At 33.6% G+C, this 21,409-nt stretch overlaps 2 protein-coding genes and 1 pseudogene across 10 annotated transcripts; 2 read left to right on the forward strand and 1 right to left on the reverse strand.

Annotated features, from left to right (window-relative positions):
- Window positions 1–1,513: 1,513 nt before the first annotated feature.
- LOC7454698 (nucleolar protein 56) lies at window positions 1,514–5,079 on the reverse strand. The gene is made up of 8 exons (XM_006374496.3): window positions 4,722–5,079; window positions 3,920–4,134; window positions 3,649–3,806; window positions 3,367–3,554; window positions 3,029–3,281; window positions 2,651–2,799; window positions 2,436–2,570; window positions 1,514–2,153 (listed from the first exon to the last, which is right to left on the reverse strand). Exons 1-8 carry the CDS (start codon window positions 4,924–4,926, stop codon window positions 1,795–1,797), a joined length of 1,662 nt encoding a protein of 553 aa, XP_006374558.1. The 5' UTR covers window positions 4,927–5,079; the 3' UTR covers window positions 1,514–1,794.
- Window positions 5,080–9,020: 3,941 nt separating this feature from the next.
- On the forward strand, window positions 9,021–11,161 carry LOC18105861 (GDP-Man:Man(3)GlcNAc(2)-PP-Dol alpha-1,2-mannosyltransferase-like; annotated as a pseudogene).
- A 4,682-nt stretch (window positions 11,162–15,843) lies between these two features.
- LOC7463111 (probable inactive leucine-rich repeat receptor-like protein kinase At3g03770) lies at window positions 15,844–21,068 on the forward strand. 9 transcript variants are annotated; one of them, XM_052447637.1, is made up of 9 exons: window positions 15,844–16,089; window positions 16,750–16,810; window positions 16,999–18,400; window positions 18,554–18,687; window positions 19,284–19,524; window positions 19,804–20,015; window positions 20,113–20,138; window positions 20,316–20,427; window positions 20,566–21,068. In XM_052447637.1, the coding sequence occupies exons 3-9, from the start codon at window positions 17,047–17,049 to the stop codon at window positions 20,776–20,778; spliced, it is 2,292 nt and encodes a 763-aa protein (XP_052303597.1). In that variant the 5' UTR covers window positions 15,844–16,089; window positions 16,750–16,810; window positions 16,999–17,046; the 3' UTR covers window positions 20,779–21,068. The 9 variants fall into 9 exon arrangements, 8 of the variants coding, with proteins under 8 accessions (XP_052303597.1, XP_024442501.1, XP_024442502.1 ...); XM_024586734.2 differs by lacking the exon at window positions 15,844–16,089 and adding an exon at window positions 16,238–16,664; XM_024586736.2 differs by lacking the exon at window positions 15,844–16,089 and adding an exon at window positions 16,238–16,659.
- The last annotated feature ends 341 nt before the right edge of the window (window positions 21,069–21,409 follow it).

Consider the following 21,409-nt stretch of genomic DNA (forward strand, 5'->3'; position numbering starts at 1 on the left):
GTAGTTCTGTTCTGGTCTCCTCTTAAGTCCTCCCACTTCTCTAAATTACTCTTCTGGCCTCCCTTTTTTTCTTCAATTCTTTTCTTTGTTTCTTTTTTTAAAAGAGTTTATATCATAGTGTATTTAAGAGAATTTAATACATTTATGTATATGCTTGCCTAAAATTTTAAACCCCAGAAATCAAGAAAAAATAGTCAACTTTTTTAACCACTCGGTCAACTCTTGCAACTATAATATTTTTTCTTAATACCTTTTGTGTTTAATAAAAAGATTAATCTAGTTGAAGCAATAAAAATATAAAAGTAAAAAAAAAAACTAATTTGAGGTAGTTTACAATGAAGTGAAAATTATTTTTAAAATATTTTGCTCGAAAATATATTAAAATAATATTTTTTTTATTTTTTAAAAAATAATATTTGATATTAGTATATTAAAATGATATAAAAAAATTAAAAAAAAATTATTTTTTTTACTAGGATGCAACCAGCTAGAAGCGAAGTCCTGATTTTGTTTTTGTTTGTCTAATTGATTGACTAATGGCATGTTTGGTGGCATGAAATGTAATCATGATTTCAGTGCAACCTTGATTACTCTATTAAATTAGTACATGTCAAGTTCTAATGATGATTGTATAGTGAGGCATTAAGTTTTAAAGAGGGAAATATGTTAAAAAGTTATCAAAATATGATTGAAAACAAATAAATAATTATATTTACACACAAGTTCTCGCAATATTTTCCATGCATTAGGCATCAGTTTGGTGGGGTTGAAACATTGAATCTCGAGCCCTTCAGTTCAGTTCTCTTTCGAGGCCACAGCCCCCGACATCTCTCTTTAAAAAAGCCGGTTTCACAACGCTAGCAATGCAGCCGTGCAAGGCGGCGGTCCTAGGAAAAAGCGACCGCCTTAACAGCAAACTATAAAAAAAAACAGCGGTGGACAGCTTCATGCTCGCAGCTCGCCTGCAAAATGGGGTACCGATGCCGCGAGCTCAAACAACAATCAGAAGTCAACACCATTGATTTCCACGCATTAATTTTTTAGTCGTACCAAACTGATGCAAAGAGTTGCTTTTAATAGCTGCAATGGAGACCCGCCAACCTCCAAATCAACCTTTTATTGTTGAAAATAGAGGTTGACCCACCTACTCTTGTACCAACCTCTTTATTTTTATATTTTCAAAATACCTTTAAAAATTTTATTATTTTTTCTTTGATTTAAAAATATTTTCCGATTATTTTTATATATTAATATCAAAAATAAAATTTAAAAAATAAAAAATATTAATTCAACATATTTTTTAAAAATAATTTAAAAAACAAGTATTATAACAACACCAAATAAATAGACTCTAAACCTTCAATATATACACTAAAATATTGTGAATTCAATTGCTTTTTAAAATATTTTAAAGAAATTATTTTTTAATCATGTCAAAATAATATAAAAATATTATAAAAAAATGCCCCTGAATCTTCATAGAGTTGGTAAAGGCATTATAGCATAAACCATCTCAACTTAAAACCACAAAAATATATATCTCCAGGACCGCAACATATTGGCTGGTCATGGATATTATCATCATCCTACTACAACAACACAGATCCAGAGGACAAAAACCAAGATAATTCAGATTAATAAACACAAAACCAAAACTAGGGCTACAATTCATAATTTGTAGAGATCTAAAGGCATCTAATCTTAACATAATCTGTGGAGAGATCACAGTGAACAGAAGGCCAGTTCTACACAATTAACAGCAACTCGGATACATCAAACAGTTATCAAAACTCACTATTCTTCACCTTTTGACTTCTTCTTCCTTTTCTTTTTCATGTCACTGGCATCTTGCAGATCCTCTCCATCTTGATCCTTACTCTTCTTCTTTTTCTTCTTTGTGGAAGAAACATCCTCCTCAGCTTCAACCCCGTTAGTACCATTTGAGTTCTCAACAGCCTGCTCCAGCTCCAATTTTCTCTTCTCCTTTTTCTTCTTCTTCTCAGATTTAGCATCCTCTGAAGCACCTCCATTTACTGTTGGTTTGTCTTCAGCCATAAGCTCACTATTCTCTGCAGCATCAGATTTTGATTTCTTTTTCTTGCCTTTCTTTGCAGAAGGAACAGTAGTTGCTTCCTCAGTTTCCATATCAGTATCTAGAGAATCCAACAATTAAAAACACAAAGTAAACCATCAATATCAAGAAATGAAAACTGTGAAAGCACAAATGTCAACGAATTAAACAGGTCATTTTTAAAGAACAATCATGAAATGGATGTGGCAAGTAAAACTTACAGCCAGGAACACACATAGGTTGTTCATCAAATCATGTTTGCATGTTAACAATGCAACTGAAGATGCTATGGAAACACTTCCAACAGATAACCAAATATATATATATAAAAAAAAAACAGCATCATTTTCACTCAGGTTGATACCTTTATTTTCAGTACTTTCAATTGCAGCTTTCATCACATCAATGTTTTTACGAGGTGCAACACCCTTGTCATAGAAATCCAATCTCTCCTCAACTTGTTCTCTTAGTTTCTCCCCAAAAACAGTTGTCCCGTTCTCTGCAACACAAGATGCAAAAATAAGCTAATTCTAGAGAGTTGAAATAGACACCCAATTTATGAAAAACTTTGAAATTTACCAGAAAAACAATCAATGCGAGATGCAATAGAACACTTGTTTGCAAGATAGCGAGCCATGCGTCCCTTGTTGCGAGCAGATGCGCGACCAATAAAAGATGAATGGAAAATCAAACCATATTTTGGTGTGTTTCCACGAGTTTTAAGTGCCCTAAGAACAAACCATCATAAAGGTGAATATTTGGAACTCAAAATCTACATGGAAGAATCTTTTAGGGGAAAAACATTAACAGAACAGGTAAGACTACACATGTTCCAAAGGGAGCAAAACTCTAAATACTATTTGGAGTTTTGTGAAGCAATAGAGAAGGACAAGTGTTATTCATAATTATATGATGTAGTTATGTCATATTCAGAGAATACTAGCAATGGAAAAACACCTGAAGAGTGCCTTCTCAGCACCAAGGATCTGAAGGGTGGAAGAAGGGCACTTGGCCAGATTTGTGAGACTGCCAGCATGAGAAATCAAACGAGCCCCAACCATTTCACCAATCAAGGAAGCCAAATTGGGAGCAATATCATTCATTTTTGTAATTAGATATTCATGGAGCTTCTTCCTGTACTCAGAGAGGTCCATTACCCTCTGAGCAAATTGCTGGACATTAATCAAGTCAATGGGGGACAAGTCTTGCCCTGCAAAAGGGAAAGAAAAAGGTGAGTCGAATATGAGACAGGATTAAACACTGGCTGACATGTAATATACAAATAAGAATTCTACCCATTGATGCCTTGGCAGCTTCTACAACCTCCTTTGCTTTATCTTCATCTCCAAGTAAGTCGGTTAGTTCTGGGAGTTTGTCTTCAGACAACTTGGACTTGTCATCAATGAACTTTGCAAGTTTGGCATAGAGATAGTTGTCATTGACGATCTTCGCTAATTCAGGGAAATGCCAAGAATACCATTCTCTGTAGGAAGTTAAGTGTTAGAGGAGATACAGCTAGATTGATACAAATTCCAAATAATGCTGACAGCACTTTGGTATAAAAATCAATGACAAACCTGACTCTCATTGCAAATGAATTGACATCCTTATCAAGAGTATCAAGAAGGAAAATTGCTTGAATAACCATATTGTCAACTCGGTTTACATTGAACTTCACTTTTGCTCTGCTGTAACTGTGCCCCAAACCAAGTTGGGCTTTCTCCAAGTCACCAGGCTGTATATAGGGATTAGGGAGGAAAAGAATAAAATTGTGAGAAACATACTCATGAAAGCAAACAACAGGAAAGCTTTTAAAAAAGAAAAGCATGAATCTGAAGAAATGCAAACCTTCAAGTCCTTGATGAACCTTTCAAAATGTAATCTTACACCGCGAAGAAGCTCATGAACAAAGTCATTACTTTGGCAAGGAAGTTTTGTCACCTCAAAGATATGGGACCCGATCTTTGGCTCAGCAACTCCCAAACTAAACTTTGCCTTCTTTCCCTCCTTGACTTTTGGGAGATTAAGCTCCAAAAAGTTTCTCAATTCATCAGTCATGATACCTGCAAACAAAGACCAGTAACAAACCAGGCATGAACTAACAACGAAAATTTAAATATGCAACCAAAGAGAGCCAATTACATCTCTAATATCTGTCATTTAATATCTCGTATAACACAAAACAAGCAATTCATCCAGTGAAACCGCAGCAAAGTTAATTACTCTTACTTTATCAGTGACGAAAAATTATCAATTAAGACATTTTCTACACGTGAATTGCTTTCTTTCTTTAGACACAGTTTCCCCCCAACCAACCAATAAAGACGGGGCCTCTCAAGAACCAAAAACACCCAGTTTTAAAAAAACAAAGCAAGCACAACTATCTATCAGAACAACGACGCCGTCTCCTCAGTTCATAAAGCGTTAACTGACCACTAGAACAACCGAAAAACAGCAACCACAAAGATTAATCAAGTCCATTAACCATCAGAAACATACATGAACAAGCTAATTACTACTTGAAAAAAAAAAAGCAATTCTTCTTGTTTTCAACTTACTTCAAATAAAACAGCCTACAAAAACCAAACACTTCCAAGAAATCAATTAACATGGACATATATAAAAAAACGGGCCTAAAAAATAGCTATACCTTCAGAAACAGAGTTAATCTGGTTGAGAGCATCAAGAGCAGACTCGAACGGGTGAAAAGCAGTGAGCTGCACTACCTTACCAAACCGGTTAAGATCCGAAACAGAGTTCCTAACAGCCTCGGTGTTTTGTCCAATTTCATCAATACCATTAGCTTGGAAAAGACTGTATCCTGATGAAGTCTCGTATAGCAAATACAGAGCCATTGTTGAGGAAATGAGATGTTTTGCGGCCGCGATGGTGTGGTGGCAGCGGTGGCTGTGTTGTTAGGGTAGTGTAGGGTTTTATGTGTTTTAGGGTTTATGGTGAGGCATAGCTTAGTGGGATATGAAGAGTTAAAGAGGGAGAGGGGGTATGATGGGTTTTTGCTTGGTGTTTTTATAAAGGCGAATTAGGGTTGATGGTGGCCATGGGTCGGGCCTCGTCTAAATTGGTGGTGTGAATTCGTTTATTCGGGTTCGGGTTCGGGTTCAGAATATACCATTTGTTAGATAAGCATGTTTTTCACAAGAAAATTATTCAGCTATTTTTATGAGTTTTTTATGATTTGATTTAATAGTTAATAGTCAAAAAATACAAAATACAAAACACAAATATATATATATATAAGAACTTTATAAAATATGATCTTTAATAGTTTCTTATAAATACAATTTGAAATTGAAACAGAATTTAGAAAAAAGAGAGTGTTATTTTTTCTTATAGTGCATGTAAATAATCATTTCAATTAAAAGAATTATTTTTTTATTTTAAAATAAATTTAATTTGAATTTATGATATAAATTTATGTAATAGGATGTAAATTAAGAACATGATAGATTATGATCTAGAATTATTTTTTATTTTAGTTTATTTTAATTACTTATATTTAGTAATATCTATAATTGAGAACTCTTGAACAGTCTCTTGAAAAAATAAAACTGGATAAAACGTTGGAACTTTGTTAAATGAAGATAGTAATATCTATACTGATATTTATATTTTAATATTATAAAATTAAACTATCTTAATTTACCAGAATTTCTATTATATTACAATTTTTGTAAGAGTCCTTTGTTCATAAAAAATTAATATATAATACGGACAAATATAAATTTTATTTATCATTCTAGTTTTTTTAATCTTTTTATTTTAATGAATGTTTTTATTATACATGATGAAAATTATGTTACCATTTGATCATCCAAGGGGATTTTTTATTATTATTATTAACGTGGGTGTCTGAGTCAATTTATGAACACTTCGACTAATCTTACGGGCCCTAAAGTTAACGATTATATAAACCTCCAATAAACAAAAACCCTTTTTAATATTAGTAGAGCTTGTCAAGGGGTATGAATTCTTTTATCTAAAAAATCAAAGATAACATAAGACAATAACCAACTATCCTCTACAAGAAAATAACTAAGTTTTAATTTAATATTTTACTAAATTATGATATAATTTGTTAATTTTAATTTCACATGGATGAATATGAATTAGAAATATAAGCAAGCATGGATAGATTTTTTATGGATAATTTTGTTTAAATGATTCTTTTAGATACTGGGACCAATTTAAAAGTAAAATATGAAAATTCATAATCTATTTATATTTTTATTATTTATACTTAACAACATCAATAATAATTTAGAGTTTAAAAAAAATCCAAAGAATTAAAACTTGATAAGATTTTGGATCTTGTATACTAATATTTATATTTTAATACTATAGGATTAGTTTTTTTATGCTACAAACACTATTATATTACAATATTTGTTGTTTTTTTTATGTCTAAAGGAGTTCCTTGTTCAAATAAAATATACCTACAACACGTATAATTACTCATGTGATGTGATTTCAATGTAATTATTTGCATTATAGTATCAAAGAATCCGGTATTGGACTGGGCTGGTCACTAGACCGGGTCTAAAACTATAGTTGGTCGTATGGTCTGCTGCTCAGACCCGAGAGGATGCGGTCTACATTAAAGCACCAAATGCGCTTCGTGGCCCATCAGGGCTTCAGGTACGTGTCATACATGGGTCTTGCCTCAAATTCTACGACATGAACCATGTGGTCGGGTGTAAGCCCCGAGCCTACCAATTGCATTGCTCCTCGTCTCCACATCAATTTTATCCTTCCTGACTTTTAAAAAAATCCTCTTAGCCAATTGTTTAGGGATAAAATATTCTCTGCATTAAGACAATTTTGGTGTTTTAAAATTGATTGGGAGCAATATGAGTATTTTGCATCTTAATTGTACAGTAAATTTATATCACTACCCGTAAAAAAATAAATCTCTAGCTTCTACCGTGGATTTATTTTGTAATTTCATTGTAAAATTACGCAATTAAACAACCTATCTACACTTGGAATTGAAAAAAAAAAAAAAACCTAACTGATGATGTGGTCTTTTTGTAATTTTAATTTTTGTTGTACAATAAAAAGACTTTGGTGTCCTTGATGTCAAATAATTTAACCCTTAGGTTAAAGGGTATTTCTATCATTTTATTGTTGGTTTTTTGTAATTTAATGAGTTGGAATGAGATCATTTAAGTATCTTTATAAATAAAAAAGAACTGAAAAGCTTTGCCGCGTGTTGCATACGCTTCATCGGGTTAGTTACTCAACTGTCTTAGGACGATGCAAATAGCTGATTCAGGAAACTAAATTTGTCATTTCAAGGTTGCTTTCGATGTGTCTTGGCGTGTTCTCCATTAAAAAACAACGCCTACATTCTCTTTTTCATCTCTCTTCCTCGATCTTAGCGCTTGTCTTATGATTTTTCATATCAACCATTGAACTTTTCTTTATTTTTTATTTGGTCCATGTTCTTTTGTTATTGTTGCTTCATTTAAAACAATTTATGAAAATTAGAATTTTATTTAAATTTCATTTTCATTTAAGTTCTTACTTTGTCAAATTTGGTCCTTGTTTTTTTAATTGCTATTTATAGAATATGAGATATTTTTTTATTTGATTTTTTTCGATTTCACCCTTCATTGTTTTTTTCCTACTAGATTTCATCCTCATTCTTTTGATAGTCTTTTTTTCTTTGCAAAGTTTTTTTAATTGTTTTTTCACTCGATTTCATTCTTCAACTTTTAATTTGTTTGGATTTTAGTTTTTTGGTTAAGCCCGTGTTTAGGATTTCACGAGTTGCAAGTTTTTAAAATTATCCCGGTTTTAGGAGGTTCACTTGGGATTTATTTTTTTTATTTAATATTTTTTAAAGCTATTTTTTTTTATCCTTCGGTATTTACTTAATTGGAGATTGGACTTTATTTTTTTCATTATTTATTGTTTTTTTATTAATTTTATTTTTGGGTTAAATAGAATTAATTGATTGAATATGAACAGATGATCACTCTTCTGTTTTGTTTTCTTTTTTCGTGGCATTGCTCTAACGACCCATATGACTTCTTTTAATGTCGTCATGCACTCTTTTGCAACGGGGTTTGAACCATTTCAACAAGGTCTTCTAGTGGTGAACAATGTTTACAATGGAATGACGATGAGTCTCCAATTATTTTTTTTGTTTGTTTTTTTTAGTATGATATTAACAACTTATTTGTTTTAGTTAATTATTACTAAATATTTTTTATACGGTTCATCTTCTATCATTATCTATGATTTAAACCTGACTGTTACATTACATAGATTTCATTGGATTCAATCAAATTAATGACTTAAATATTGAATTTTTGCTTTTTTACAAGTAGTGTCATTGCCTAAACATCTATGTTGCACGTTAAAAAAAGATTGATATATATATATATATATCTTGGCAAAGAAGTTTAACATCTCATATTTCATTTTTATTGAATTTCAATTTATTTTGCAAAAAAACAAAAAAAAAAAAAACAGTCCAGGAGTCACGTTAAACTTAAACAACATATTAGAAGGGCGCACCCGATCAAACGAAAGAAAACGCAACAGAAATAAAAGGAAAACCTTCATTGATATTTTATTTATCAACATATTGACTAGTTGAAAGAGGTCGAGAATACCTCTCAAGGTTATGTGGTGACCATAGGATCGATGCCAGGGTAGAGCATTATTTTTCATGGTGGCCAAGCTGGTTTCTTAAATAAAAATGTCATTGGCCTAGATGCCTTTAAAGCCAAACACAGGGATATGGCAGATATTGCTAAGTTCTTGTAGATGGAGACTTGAAATTAGGAAGAGAAGTAGGTGATTTCCTTTTGAGATTAGACAGTGTAATCCCGTGAACTATGTGAGCACAAGGTACTGCAGTTTTAGTGGCTTGTTCCGGGGGCCTTTGTGAGCTTACATTCGTCTTTACAGCTTGTGTTTCATGTCTCAGGCGCACCCACTTCAACTCGAGGCCTTTTCTGTTGCCATTAAGAGGTTAGATGCAGACATGCCGAGACCTGTGCTCCAGTTTGTTGGTAGCTGCCGAAACCAATTTGATGAGGACAGGCTGCAGAAATTGCAGGACAAAGCAGTTGAATTGAAGATAGATGGGGACTTACAATTCTACAAGAATGTGATGTGTAGGTTGGTGCAAGCACTTTATAAAATTGCTCTTTTCTTATTGAAAGTTGAAGAGCTTAATATGAGCGTGTGCTCATGCGTGTGTATGTATATGTTGGCAAGCGCGCGCGCGCTTCATTCTACAGTACTGTGTGTGTAAATTGTATTCTTATACATTTATTCTTAAAAATGAAAAGACACTGGAAGGATGTGATGTGGAGCATATGCTCCATACGCGGTAGAAGATGATTAATCATACTCTGTTCTGGTTCAGCTTGTTGATCAATTTGATATTTATTTTAGTGTCTCCCTAGTAAAAAAAAAGCCTTTCATTAGGTTTTCTTTGCTTTTGTATGATTCATGACTTGATTCTGACCGAGCCAGAGTATTCTTGCATCACCATAACCAACTTGATACGAGATTTCGTTTGGCCGAGGAATTGCGAGTTGTGCCTCATTGCTGAATTATTATTTAACCCATTGTTTTGATGTAGAATATGGTGCTTGGTCTAGAAAATTTGACGAGAGGTCTGTGGAGGTGATGGGATAATCTAAAAAAGAGGATATTGTGCTAATTGATACAATGAATCATTAAGTTTAAGAGTTTCTTTTATGGTTAATGATTTGTAGTTGATTACCCCACCTTAAATTTCAGGTTGGTTTCAGTTTTATTACCATCTTCTTTATCTGGAGTTCTTTAGGCCCAGTTAGCTTTATCCTAATAAAGGTATTTTCCTCTTCTTTCCCCTTCAGTGTTTCTTGTGTACATCCTCTGTCTTTGGGTTTGGGGCATATTTTCTCATGAATTCATATATACTGGGAAAGTCTTTCATTGCGTTTTGCTTTTACCTGGAGAAATAGAAAGGGAAGAAAACCCTAGTGTTCTGATCCATGTCTGAACTTTTAACCTTGGCCAATTGACAGGGACTTGGTGAAACTGGCCAATTGACAGGGACTTGGTGAAACTTTTGGGAGGTTCTGTGGCAGGAATGCATTCTATGGTAGATGATCACTTTGGCATTAGTGTTGTGGAATGTGGAGTATATGGCTGCAGGCGCCATACCAATTGGTGAGCATTTCTATTTTTTTTTTTCATTTAAATGATGATACTTCTCTTTTCTGTTATCTTGAGAATGCTCTGGATGAAATTACATTGATGTTCTAACTTTCCTCTCTTCAGCTCATAATTCTGCTGGGCCAAAAATGGACATTGTTCTAGAAGAAGATGGGCAGCAAACGGGGTTTCTTGCCCAGAATGTAGAAGAGTATGCAGATGCCTTCCTCAAAGTTTTAAGGATGCTAGAAACTGAGAGACTCAAGATGGCTGCAGCTGCAAGGAAACGTGCAGGCCGATTTTCCGAGCAAAGATTTTTTGAAGATTTCAAAGCAGCAATTCGACCAATGTTAAACCATGTTTCCAGATGATGGATTAGCACAGTTAATAGCTATAGCAAATTTCTAACTATAGAACAGAGGAGCATAGCTAGTGGTAAATGAACTCTAATTTACAGCCACAGCCATTTCATGTTAACAATGGCATGTTGCACCAACACTGAAAAAATTTTGGATTGAAAATTTTCTAGCATGTGGCATGCTCGCTGGATGAATTGCATCTTCTGAAGGATCATGTAGTCCTTAGCCTGATTTTTGTCAGTTTGTCAAGACACAAGAATTTTCAGGTGTGATGTTTTAAGATTGAACTTCAAACTAAATTTTCAGAGCTGTTCATTGTTCTATCAGGATTGTCTGGCATGCATTTGTGCTCTTGTTTCAACCAGCTTATGAATTTGAGCTACAATTCTGAAGTGTTTTTATATCATCACTTTACTTTGTTTTTCATGGATAATTTCTCAGCTCTCTTTAGTGCTTCTGGCAATAGTTCTCATATCTTACAAGAAAATGCAACTTAACATGGCTCGGGTTCTGTAATATTAGGTGGTGCCATTCTGCTCTCTATAGAATATGTGGTCGGTCGTCTTCTTCTTCTTCTTCGATGAATGAACATCCGGGATCTTCATATTCTCTCAGAGTAAATTATATATTTCTTGTTCTTCATTTTTGCTTACCCCATATGTTTGGCAACGAATTCCTCAGTCTTTTACAACTGTTCTCTACCAGGAAGATCAGTAGATAGACAAAATTTGCTGCTGGTCTGGCTGCAGGAATGCTCATGTTGCCTAAACACGTTGATCATTCACTAATCAGTTGAAAACATCAAATCACCTTTTAATTTTTGTTACTGTTGATTTCCTGTTCTGCTTCATGTATGTAGGGCTGCGGCTTCTGTATTTGAGGGACCTCATGGACGAAATCAGATTCAATTTTTGTTGTTTTCTCTTCACTCTTTTGGCATGATTCTTGCCCTTTTGTCTTACGTCGCTCTTCCCACCATGGACATAACTTGCCTCTGCCATGAGATTTTTCTTTAAGCCATTTTCTGCTTATACCATTGTTTTTAAGAATATTAAGGTTTTGTTATGATATTGTCCATTGTTTTATAAATAATTATGTATTAACTTAATATATAGAATTTTCAAAATACCTTGTTTGTTAATATAATATTGAATGAGAATAAATTAATTATTTTCTTTTTAAAAAATTATCGTAAATTTTCAAGGGCCTCAGGCCAGCCGACTTAATTTGACTGGGACGTTTGACAAAACACATCCTTATACAAATCCCTTTTATTTTATTTCTCTTTGTTTTAATATCTGGCCAAACGAGTCTTTTTGTGATATCAGAAAATTCCAAAAAAAAATTCATGGACCTTTTTGAATTTATTTGTAGGTCTCTCATGTTTTTTTAGGTATTTCAATGTATAATTAATTTGTGAATTTTTACTATGAAATGCAAATTCCGTGTACGATACATTTTTTTCTTAAAAAAATAAAAAAATATATGTATGCATTGATTTAAATTTATTTTATTGGTTTATTCACTAACATCGTTTTTTTTTACAACGTAATATTTATCAACGTTAGAGTAGGAAGTATCCGTAGTTGAATATTCACTAACATCAAAGTTAGGAATATTACAAATAGACTATCATAGTATAAATCAACAAACTCTTAGTAATTCAAGACAAAACTAGCAATGCAGTCTGTCTCAGGCAGGATGCTTTATGAGTGATAATATCTTCCATTTTGTGTAATCAGTCATGTACCTTGGAATCTCTATTGACTAGTTAGAGTTTCTAATTTTTTATTTTTCATTTTTTTGAAAAACACAAAGGTTTTTCATAAATAATCTCATTGTAATGGATGACCTATCTAGAGCAAAGATGAAAGGTTTTAAAGGGACGACATGATAGGGCTCAAAGGAATACTCAAAAGGAGGTAGGGTTAGAAAATGCACTACCTTAGAGATGAGGGCTTTGAAGGTGCCCTCGAAAGGAGGTAGGGTTAGAAAACGCACTATCTTAGAGATGAGCGCTTGAAGACGCACTCGAAAGAAGGTAGGGTTAGAAAATACACTATCTTAGATGGTCGAGGGCTCAAATACACACTCAAAAGGAGGTAGGATTAGAAAACAGATTATCTTATGTATGAGGGCTCGAAGGTGCACTCGGAAGAAGACAGGGTTAGAAAACACACTATCTTAGGGATGGGGGCTTGAAGGTGCGCTTAAAAGGAGGTAGGGTTAGAAGACGCACTACCTTAAAAATAAGGGCTCGAAGACGCACTTAAAAGGAGGTAGAGTTAAAAAATACACTACTTTAGGGATATGTATATTTTTTTGATATGGGCGCGAGAAATAATTGATTTGTGATTTTAAAATTTTTCAATCAAAAATTGCTTTTACAATTATAATAAGTTTTTACTTGAAAAACAATGCTTCTTCTAAAAAAAATATTTTCATAAAAAATGCAAGAATTATAAAATAAGGTTTCTGATTCAACAACTTTGTCCTTTTCTTTTTAGTTATCTTTTTATGATTGCTATTGTTTTTTTTTATCAAATTAACCATGATATTAATTAAAAAAACATGTTTTCTTGTAAGAAAAGAAAAAAAAAGACATTTCTTTTCTATGATTTTACTCCTTGTTTTTCCTACAAATATATATTTTTATTATCATATAATTATATAAAAAATATTTTTTTAAAAAATAAAATTATTAAACTTGGTCAAATTGATGACCAGAACCATAAGTTAGAGAAATTAATCTAAAATATTATTTTTCAATACTTTAAAAAAAAAATATCATAACAACGTTGTTTTGATTATTTTTAAAAAACCAAATCAGGTTTTCACCGAGTCGATTAATATACAAGTGAAACTATTAGGTTAATTAAATTATATAAGAATCAATTCTTATATAATTTAATTAACATTTCTTAAATAGAATAGTCTTATACTGTTCAAGTGTACGTACATAATATTGTTTTTTCAACGCATGATTTTCTGTACTATTTTTTAATTGTGAAGTATTATACAAATATAAAATCATTGCCCTATCCGGTGTTAATTATGCTAAGGGGACGACTGGTCCACCAAGTGACAGATTTTCAACGTATGATCTGATTGCTGGAATTATTTATTTATTATTTATTTAATTTTAAAATAACAAAAGCAAAGGCACGTGGTCTTCACTCATAAAAACATCATATGGCTGTAAAGAGTCAGTGGCCTGAATTATTTGATAAAGACACCCCATGATTCTTACTAATCGGTGAAAGCCATGTAACTGTAGGCCCTTTCCTTTGCGCCTCAACAAATGGCCTTTCATCCTCGTCACCTTTTTTTGTTTTTTCCTTTTTAGAACTCCGCATTTCACTAATGATGATTAATTATCGGTGATTAATGATTAAGTCACCGTCTGTTTTTGCTTTTTCGGTGCAAAGATGATTTTAAAAGAACTCAATTTATTTTGTTTCAAATAAGTTTTTTATTGGTGTTTTTACATTGTTTTGAGTAAGAATAATTATTTTCAGTTTAGTTTGGTTTTTATTAAAAAAAATAATTAAACCAAATTTTTTTTAAAAAACCAAAACCGGTTCAAACCGACCGGTTTCGGTTCTGTTTTTAGGATAAAAACTGGTTCAAATCGGTATGACTCGGTTTTTTCGGTTTGGCTCAGTTTTTTCCGGTTTGGCTTGGTTTTTTTTTTCAGTTTGGATTCGGTTCGGTTTTTTCGGTTTCAGGCTTATAAAACCAAAACCGAACCGGTCGGTTTTTTTAAAATTTAAACGGTTTAATCAGTTTTTTTTCACGGTTTGATTTTTTTGGTTATTTTGTTTTTCTGGTTTTTCCGATTTTCTCGGTTTAATCAGTTTTTTGGTTTTTTTGCTCACCCCTAGTTTTAACGTGCTGGTGTTAAGAATGAATTTTAAAAATAAAAAATATTATTATTTTAATGTATTTTTAAATAAAAAACACTTTAAAAATATGATTACTACAATATCAAACAGGCTCTAAGAGTGTTGGGGATCATGATAGAGATTAAATTAAAACAGTTATTCCAATACAAACTAATATAAATATAACTTTTGGCGTGGAATTCTTTCACATTTCCTTTCAATGATATATTTTTAAACTAAAAAATTTCTGTAAAAAAGATGAGAACTTGTAAACTCCTATTAAAATGCGATCATTAATCTGAATTTTAAATTAATCATTTATTTTTATATAGATTCCATGATGATTTTTTTATTTAGATTTTTTTTTTAATATGGATATTCCTTTCATACCGATAGTCCTTTGTTAAGCATTAACGCATATATTCCATCGTCATCCAGTACTCTATGCATCTGAATTCTCATTTATTACATCATAAATGCTCCTCTGCCTTGTTAAGCTAACTCTTCTGGTGCCGGTGGTCAAATAAGCCGTTAAGACCCGTTTATTTTTTATTTTCTTAAGTGTTTTAGTTTTAAAAAATTATTTTTTTTTATTTTAAATTATTTGTTTTAATGTTTTCAAATCGTTTTAATGAATTAATATTAAAAATAATTTTTAATATATTTTTAAACAAAATTTTTTTAAAAAATAATCAATCTATTATTTCAAATACCTTTTTAAAACTATAGTGGAGATACGGATAGATGAGCGTTTGTTTGTTTTTATGTTTTAAAAGTATTTTTAAAAAAATTTAAATTTTTTTTATTTTTTTCTTTACTTTAAATTAATATGTTTTAGTGTTTTTAGATAATTTTAATGTGCTAATATTAAAAATTATTTTTAAAAAATAAAAAAATATTATTTTAATTTATTTTTCAATTAAAATTATTTTAAAAAATAACAACAATCACGCTTCCAAACATTCTTAAATCAATCTCCACTATAATCTTCAGTCAACTCCTCGCTCCTCTCTCCTCTCATAGCATGGCCTACTGATTTTATACATGTGGGGCATTCTTGTCTTTTCAATCTCTATTTTAGTTTTCAAGACATATTTATGTAAAGATCGAATCTTTTCTTAAAGTAAGGAGTCATATCCAAATCATGTTGAACGATATGATGATGGGTTATTAATTATGATGATTTAATCAGATTGGTAATAAAAAAAAGTTTTTTTTTTGTTGACAAATTGGTGAAAATAAAGGTCTAAATAAACAATAAATCTAGCCAAAGTCGGCTCTGAATTAACCATTGAAGCATTACTGCTATATATTATCAATGCATGCATGTTGGAGAATTGAATAGGGAAATCATTCAAGGCTACTTGCTGCCATGGACATGGATAATACAAAGAAAATCTGTCTTTAATTTGAAGCAGACTTGGATTCTAGAATCTTTTAACTTACACTTAATCTTTTCATATCTGCAAAAAGACAGGTTTTTTTTTTCTTTTCTTATCCTCAACCTTAAGTCTGCCAATCATAGGGAAAGTTTCAGTGAGAAGATGCTGACTCTGCACCAGTGCAGCCATCCAGCTAGCCTGTCTCTCTTATGGTAAGTAGCAATCACTAGTTCCAAGGACATGCAAGGTTGTTTTCTTTAAGCCCACCTTGCCAACTTGTGTATATTTGCAATGAAAGCCACATTTTTTGCTTAAGATTCTGTCGGTGTTTATATATTTTCTTATAAAAACCAGATGTCTAAGTACAAGGACAGCTGAGACACTTGGATTGGCAAGTATAATAGAAAATTCCCTCACTAAGATGGTGTTTTTTTATTTATTTTCAGCTGGTTTTTCTGCTAAACCATTTTCACTGCTAGCTGTGTCCATTACTAGAGGAAGTGTTTCGACTTCCAACTGTGCCATTACTAAAATCTCTTCCCATTAATGTTAGACAAAAGCTCACAGTCTTCGAGGAAGACAGCATGTGGAAGCCGTAACTGCATCTACTCCAGGTCCCCCCACCACACCAAATCCTAAGCTTCTCAACAAAAATGCAAAATATTCACTGCACTATCGTTCACTAGTTGGTGTTTCATCGGGAAGGAAAAACTTTCATAGCAAACTTTTCCAATTGCCTGTTCGATAGCATTTTTAAGTCCTATATTGCTTCTTCTAAAGGGGTCAAGCAAGAATCTTTTTAACCTCTCTTTCTGCTTATCTCCAAAGATCAGTTTATTATTTGACTCTGTGTTTTCTTTGTTTCTGCATAGTGGGTGGTTTTGAACCTGTTCCAAAGCTCAGCATTTACAGATTCCTTTTTATGGATTTGAGGTAAATTCTTGAGTCATTGTAACTGAGTCACGTGTAGTTTTTAACAAAACCATACAAAAATCGAACAGTTCATGCTGAAGTTGTGCCAACTTATTTTGATCCTTCACAGGTTACTGTCTGCTTCAACTCTGTTTTAATTCACTAGCAAGTTCTCTTGGTAATCAGTATCTTTTATTTGTTGCTTTCAGATGCTTGAAAGCTCCATAAAGTGTGTGGAGTGATAAGAGAGTTCTTCCATGGGGCACTGTAGTTTGTTTCTTCTGTCATGTCTTCTGTGGGGTTTTCTCATTACTGGTACTCATCAATTACAATCCTCACAAACACAAGTCCTTCTTCAGATAAGGAAGCATTTAGAGTATCCAAGTCAACTAGAAATTTGGAATAATCATGGAATGGATTTATGCTATTTATCTCCATCCACACAAGTTAATATGACATGCCAGAACAATGTTGTTACTGAGCTTAGAATTGTGGGAGACAAGCCAGCCAAGGTCAATAACTTCGTGGGATTTGCAATTCCAAATCAAACTTTATCAGGAAGCTTCTCTATGGATTCTTTTGTGACCACTCTTTCAAGGCTAACCAGCTTGAGAGTTCTTAGTCTTGTGTCTTTAGGCATTTGGGGTCCCCTTCCAGACAAAATTCATAGGTTGTCTTCACTTGAATATTTGGATTTGAGTTCAAATAATCTCTTTGGTTCCATCCCCCCTAAGATTTCTACAATGGTGAAACTTCAAACTCTTAACCTTGACGACAATTTCTTCAATGGTACAGTCCCGAATTGGTTCGATTCATTGTCTAATCTGACAATTCTAAGCATAAGGAACAACCAGTTGAAAGGTGCATTTCCATCTTCAATCCAGAGAGTAACCACACTTGTTGATCTTATTCTTTCTGGCAATGATTTATCCGGGAAGTTGCCGAATCTTGACAGGTTAAGTAAACTGAATGTGCTAGATTTGAGTGGAAACAGTTTAGATTCTGATCTACCTTCAATGCCTAAAGGGTTGGTCATGGCTTTCCTTAGCAACAACTCCTTGTCTGGTGAGGTTCCAGGGAAATATAGCCAGCTGAGTCAGCTTCAGCATTTCGATATGTCATTCAATAAACTAAGTGGAAAACTCCCTGCTTCCCTTCTCTCATTGCCCAACATCAGCTACTTGAATTTGGCATCAAATATGTTAAGTGGTTCACTTCCAGATCATCTAAACTGTGGCAGCAAACTCCAGCTTGTTGATATATCTAATAACAGATTAACTGGTGGATTGCCTTATTGTTTGAGTACTGAATCAGGAAATAGAGTGGTAAAGTTAGGTGGAAATTGCTTATCTGTTGATTTACGTCATCAGCATGCAGAATCATCTTGTATAGATGTTCCTGTAAAAAGGAAACCATCTGGAGAGAAAAAAATAGTGGTATTAGTTGGTGTGATTGCTGGTATATTTGTCATTATAGTTCTCCTGGCTTTCGGTCTTCTCATGGTGTGCAAAAGATATTGCCCTCTAGGGATATCGGAGCAGCATTTGTTGCACAAAGCAGCACAAGAGAAATCAGTGACAGGATTCTCCTCGGAGATCCTCTCTAATGCAAGTAGGTCATCCTCTAAGAAAACTCCGAGCAGACATTGCAGAAATTTGGCTTTAGTTTGCAGAATTTAGTCTAAAAAGCTCTTCTGAGTTTGTCGATTGAATTCTAAAATATATTGCTTGAAGTTGATAGTTTTCATTTTTACTTTGTCTTCAGGCTTTATTTCTGAGGCTGCAAATTTGGGTATACAAGGTCGCCCAGCTTGCCGATCATTCACAATAGAAGAGTTAAAGGAAGCAACAAACAACTTTAATAACTCTGCCATTTTGGGCGATGGTTCACATGGAAAGGTATAGTGTCTAAAACTTCCAAATTACTGATTTTTTAATGAATGTTTTCAGTAAAAGTCTCAATGGTGATTCCCCTAGATCTTATAAAGCTGTTGATCACTATTTTGTAACCTTAATGGTGTGGCATATCATAGGCTTTAGTAGGATTAATCAAGGAGGTGTAGGGAAAATGAAGTAGAGAAATTAATAGCTACCTTTCATGCTCTGATTTTAGTCAATGTGCCCAACTGAGTTCATTAGTCCCATGCAAGGCATGCTCTAAGTGAGAAGCTATAACTGCTAATAATTCACACAGATTAAGTATTTTCTCATTCCACAGACCTCATTTCAGTCGCTAGTTGCTAGTTTCCAAGTACTGGTTTTGACACACATGCAGCTGCTTATGCTATGCATGCTATTTGTGGTACTCGTGCTGTGAAATTGAAGTGAAAAACTCAAAAAGAAGATCTGCCCATACCCTATATAAATGTATACATCATGCATATTTAAGTGTATTTTCTTATGAAAACAATCGAGATCGTATCCGTTAATCACCAAAACTTTTATTAACACCATTCCTGATCATTTTTAACCATCCCTCTCCTTCGTTTTCCCAGCTTTACAGAGGAACATTAGAGAATGGAACCCAGGTTGCTATAAGGCGCATACCTTCATCAAAGAAATATTCGATGCGAAATCTTAAACTCAGGCTGGACTTGCTTGCAAAGCTTCGCCACCCGCATCTGGTTTGCCTTTTGGGACACTGCATTGATGGTGGGGAACAAGATTACACAGTGAACAAAGTCTTCCTTGTATACGAATATGTTTCTAACGGCAACTTCGGAGCTTATCTCTCTGGTAATTTTTGGACAAATTCTTAAAGAAATCTTCTTATAAGTGATTGAAACTTGTAAGCGATTCCGAAGCATGATATCCATACGCAGCATGCAAACATGGAAGAATCTTGACTTCCTTGGTGACCCCATTTTGACTTTTATAGCAAACCATCCTCTAAAGTCACTCTTATTTATAACTTACAAATCTCTTAGAGTCACTTAGAGCCGGTCTTTTCACAGTTATTTACATGTTGCGGTCAGTATAGACTTACAAATTCTAAGTGTGGCCCTATATGTGCAGAGGACAATCCTGGAAAGGTTCTAAATTGGTCAGAGAGACTGGCAGTGCTAATTAGTGTCGCAAAGGCTATTCATTTTTTGCATACTGGAGTTATTCCTGGTTTTTTTAACAATCGATTGAAGGCAAACAATATCCTGCTTGATGAGTATGGGATAGCAAAGTTGAGTGACTATGGACTTTCCATCGTCTCTGAAGCAGCTGGAACTTGTGGGGTAAGCTCCTTAATTATAAGATCAAATGGCCAGGCTTGCAATAAACTCTTTGATTGAGTGGTTTATGAGTCTGTGACTTGGGTTTTATTTTCTTCAGGAAAATGGAGAAGGCCCTAAATCATGGTAAGAATTTCCTTTATCTACAATATCATCATGGCATGATCCTCAAGGATTCTGGTTCGATTTATCAAGTTTCAGAAATGATGAAGTGCATGGTTTGAACTAACTTGACCATAAGCAAACTACAAATTCATTCACCTGTGCATAGATAATTACCTACATGTAATACTTTTTTTCCAGGCAATTGGAAAGATTAGAGGATGATGTTTGTAGCTTTGGCTTCATATTACTTGAATCACTCGTTGGCCCTTCAGTATCCGCCAGAAGAGACAAGTTTCTACTAGATGAATTGGTAGGTGCAGAAACTCTTATAAGGACTACTTATAGCTACGCTTATGTCCATTTAGCCATTTTCTTCAATATATGCTTGATGGTTTAAGGTTGATGACAACTTATCAGACATTGACATCAATATACCGCAATGTTTCAGGCATCTTGTAGCAGCCAAGAGGGGCGCCAAAAATTGTTAAGCCCAATTGTTCTGGCCACATGCTCACACGAATCTTTATCAATTGTGGTTACCATAACGAACAAATGCATATGTTCTGAATCATGGAGTCGTCCATCATTTGAGGACATTCTTTGGAACTTGCAGTATGCAGTTCAGGTCCAGGGAACAGCAGATGGCGAACACCATCGATGAGTTGTATATCAGTTGCTCCAAGAGATTGCCTCCCCATCTTTCGTATCCTCGCAGCATGAGTTGCACAACACAAATTTGAAGCTGTTTACCTCAATCTGAGAATCAAAATAGCAATATGCATCATCACTTCTTCCCACTTTCAAGAATTGTAGCATATGAGTCTGTGTCCATTGTAAAGACTAACCAAAGATCAATTAGCAAGGAAGAAATTTACACAACTCATTTTTGCTAATTTAATATTGTTGGAAAAAGCTGCTACAAATGTCAACGTTTCGAGAGATTTCATGTTATTACTCAAGGTTTTACTTCTCCAATATTTCATTCAGAGATGGGTTGAAAGTTGATGTCTACTGCATTGATATGCCATTTGGCAAACAAAATCAGATTGGAGCCCGAAAGCAGAACAACGATGATAGTGTTTATAATACAAAGGCTTTACAACGTTGATATGCCATTTGGCTAACAAAATCAGTTTGGACTCTCCTAAATTTACCATTTGAGATTCTTGTGGACATATGTCCAGATGGGGATCGACTGTCCACAGCACAATTCTTGGATAATACTCTCCTCATCTCCCCTTGGTTTTCATTCTATTGTTGGGGAGGGAAAGCTCTTTTCTAGCATACCTTGG

Source organism: Populus trichocarpa, chromosome 15 (assembly GCF_000002775.5).
Source record: "Populus trichocarpa isolate Nisqually-1 chromosome 15, P.trichocarpa_v4.1, whole genome shotgun sequence".
NCBI lineage: Eukaryota > Viridiplantae > Streptophyta > Magnoliopsida > Malpighiales > Salicaceae > Populus > Populus trichocarpa.

Excerpts from the sequence above, each read along its gene's own strand:
- LOC7463111 (XM_052447637.1), top strand. The coding sequence starts at position 17,047 with ATGGGGCACTGTAGTTTGTTTCTTCTGTCATGTCTTCTGTGGGGTTTT. Across the intron at positions 18,688-19,283 it reads GCGATGGTTCACATGGAAAG|CTTTACAGAGGAACATTAGA; the intron begins GTATAGTGTCTA and ends TCGTTTTCCCAG. Across the intron at positions 20,139-20,315 it reads GGAGAAGGCCCTAAATCATG|GCAATTGGAAAGATTAGAGG; the intron begins GTAAGAATTTCC and ends CTTTTTTTCCAG.
- LOC7454698 (XM_006374496.3), bottom strand. The coding sequence starts at position 4,926 with ATGGCTCTGTATTTGCTATACGAGACTTCATCAGGATACAGTCTTTTC. Across the intron at positions 2,571-2,650 it reads TCGCATTGATTGTTTTTCTG|AGAACGGGACAACTGTTTTT; the intron begins GTAAATTTCAAA and ends CTTGTGTTGCAG. Across the intron at positions 2,154-2,435 it reads TGAAAGTACTGAAAATAAAG|ATACTGATATGGAAACTGAG; the intron begins GTATCAACCTGA and ends TGGATTCTCTAG.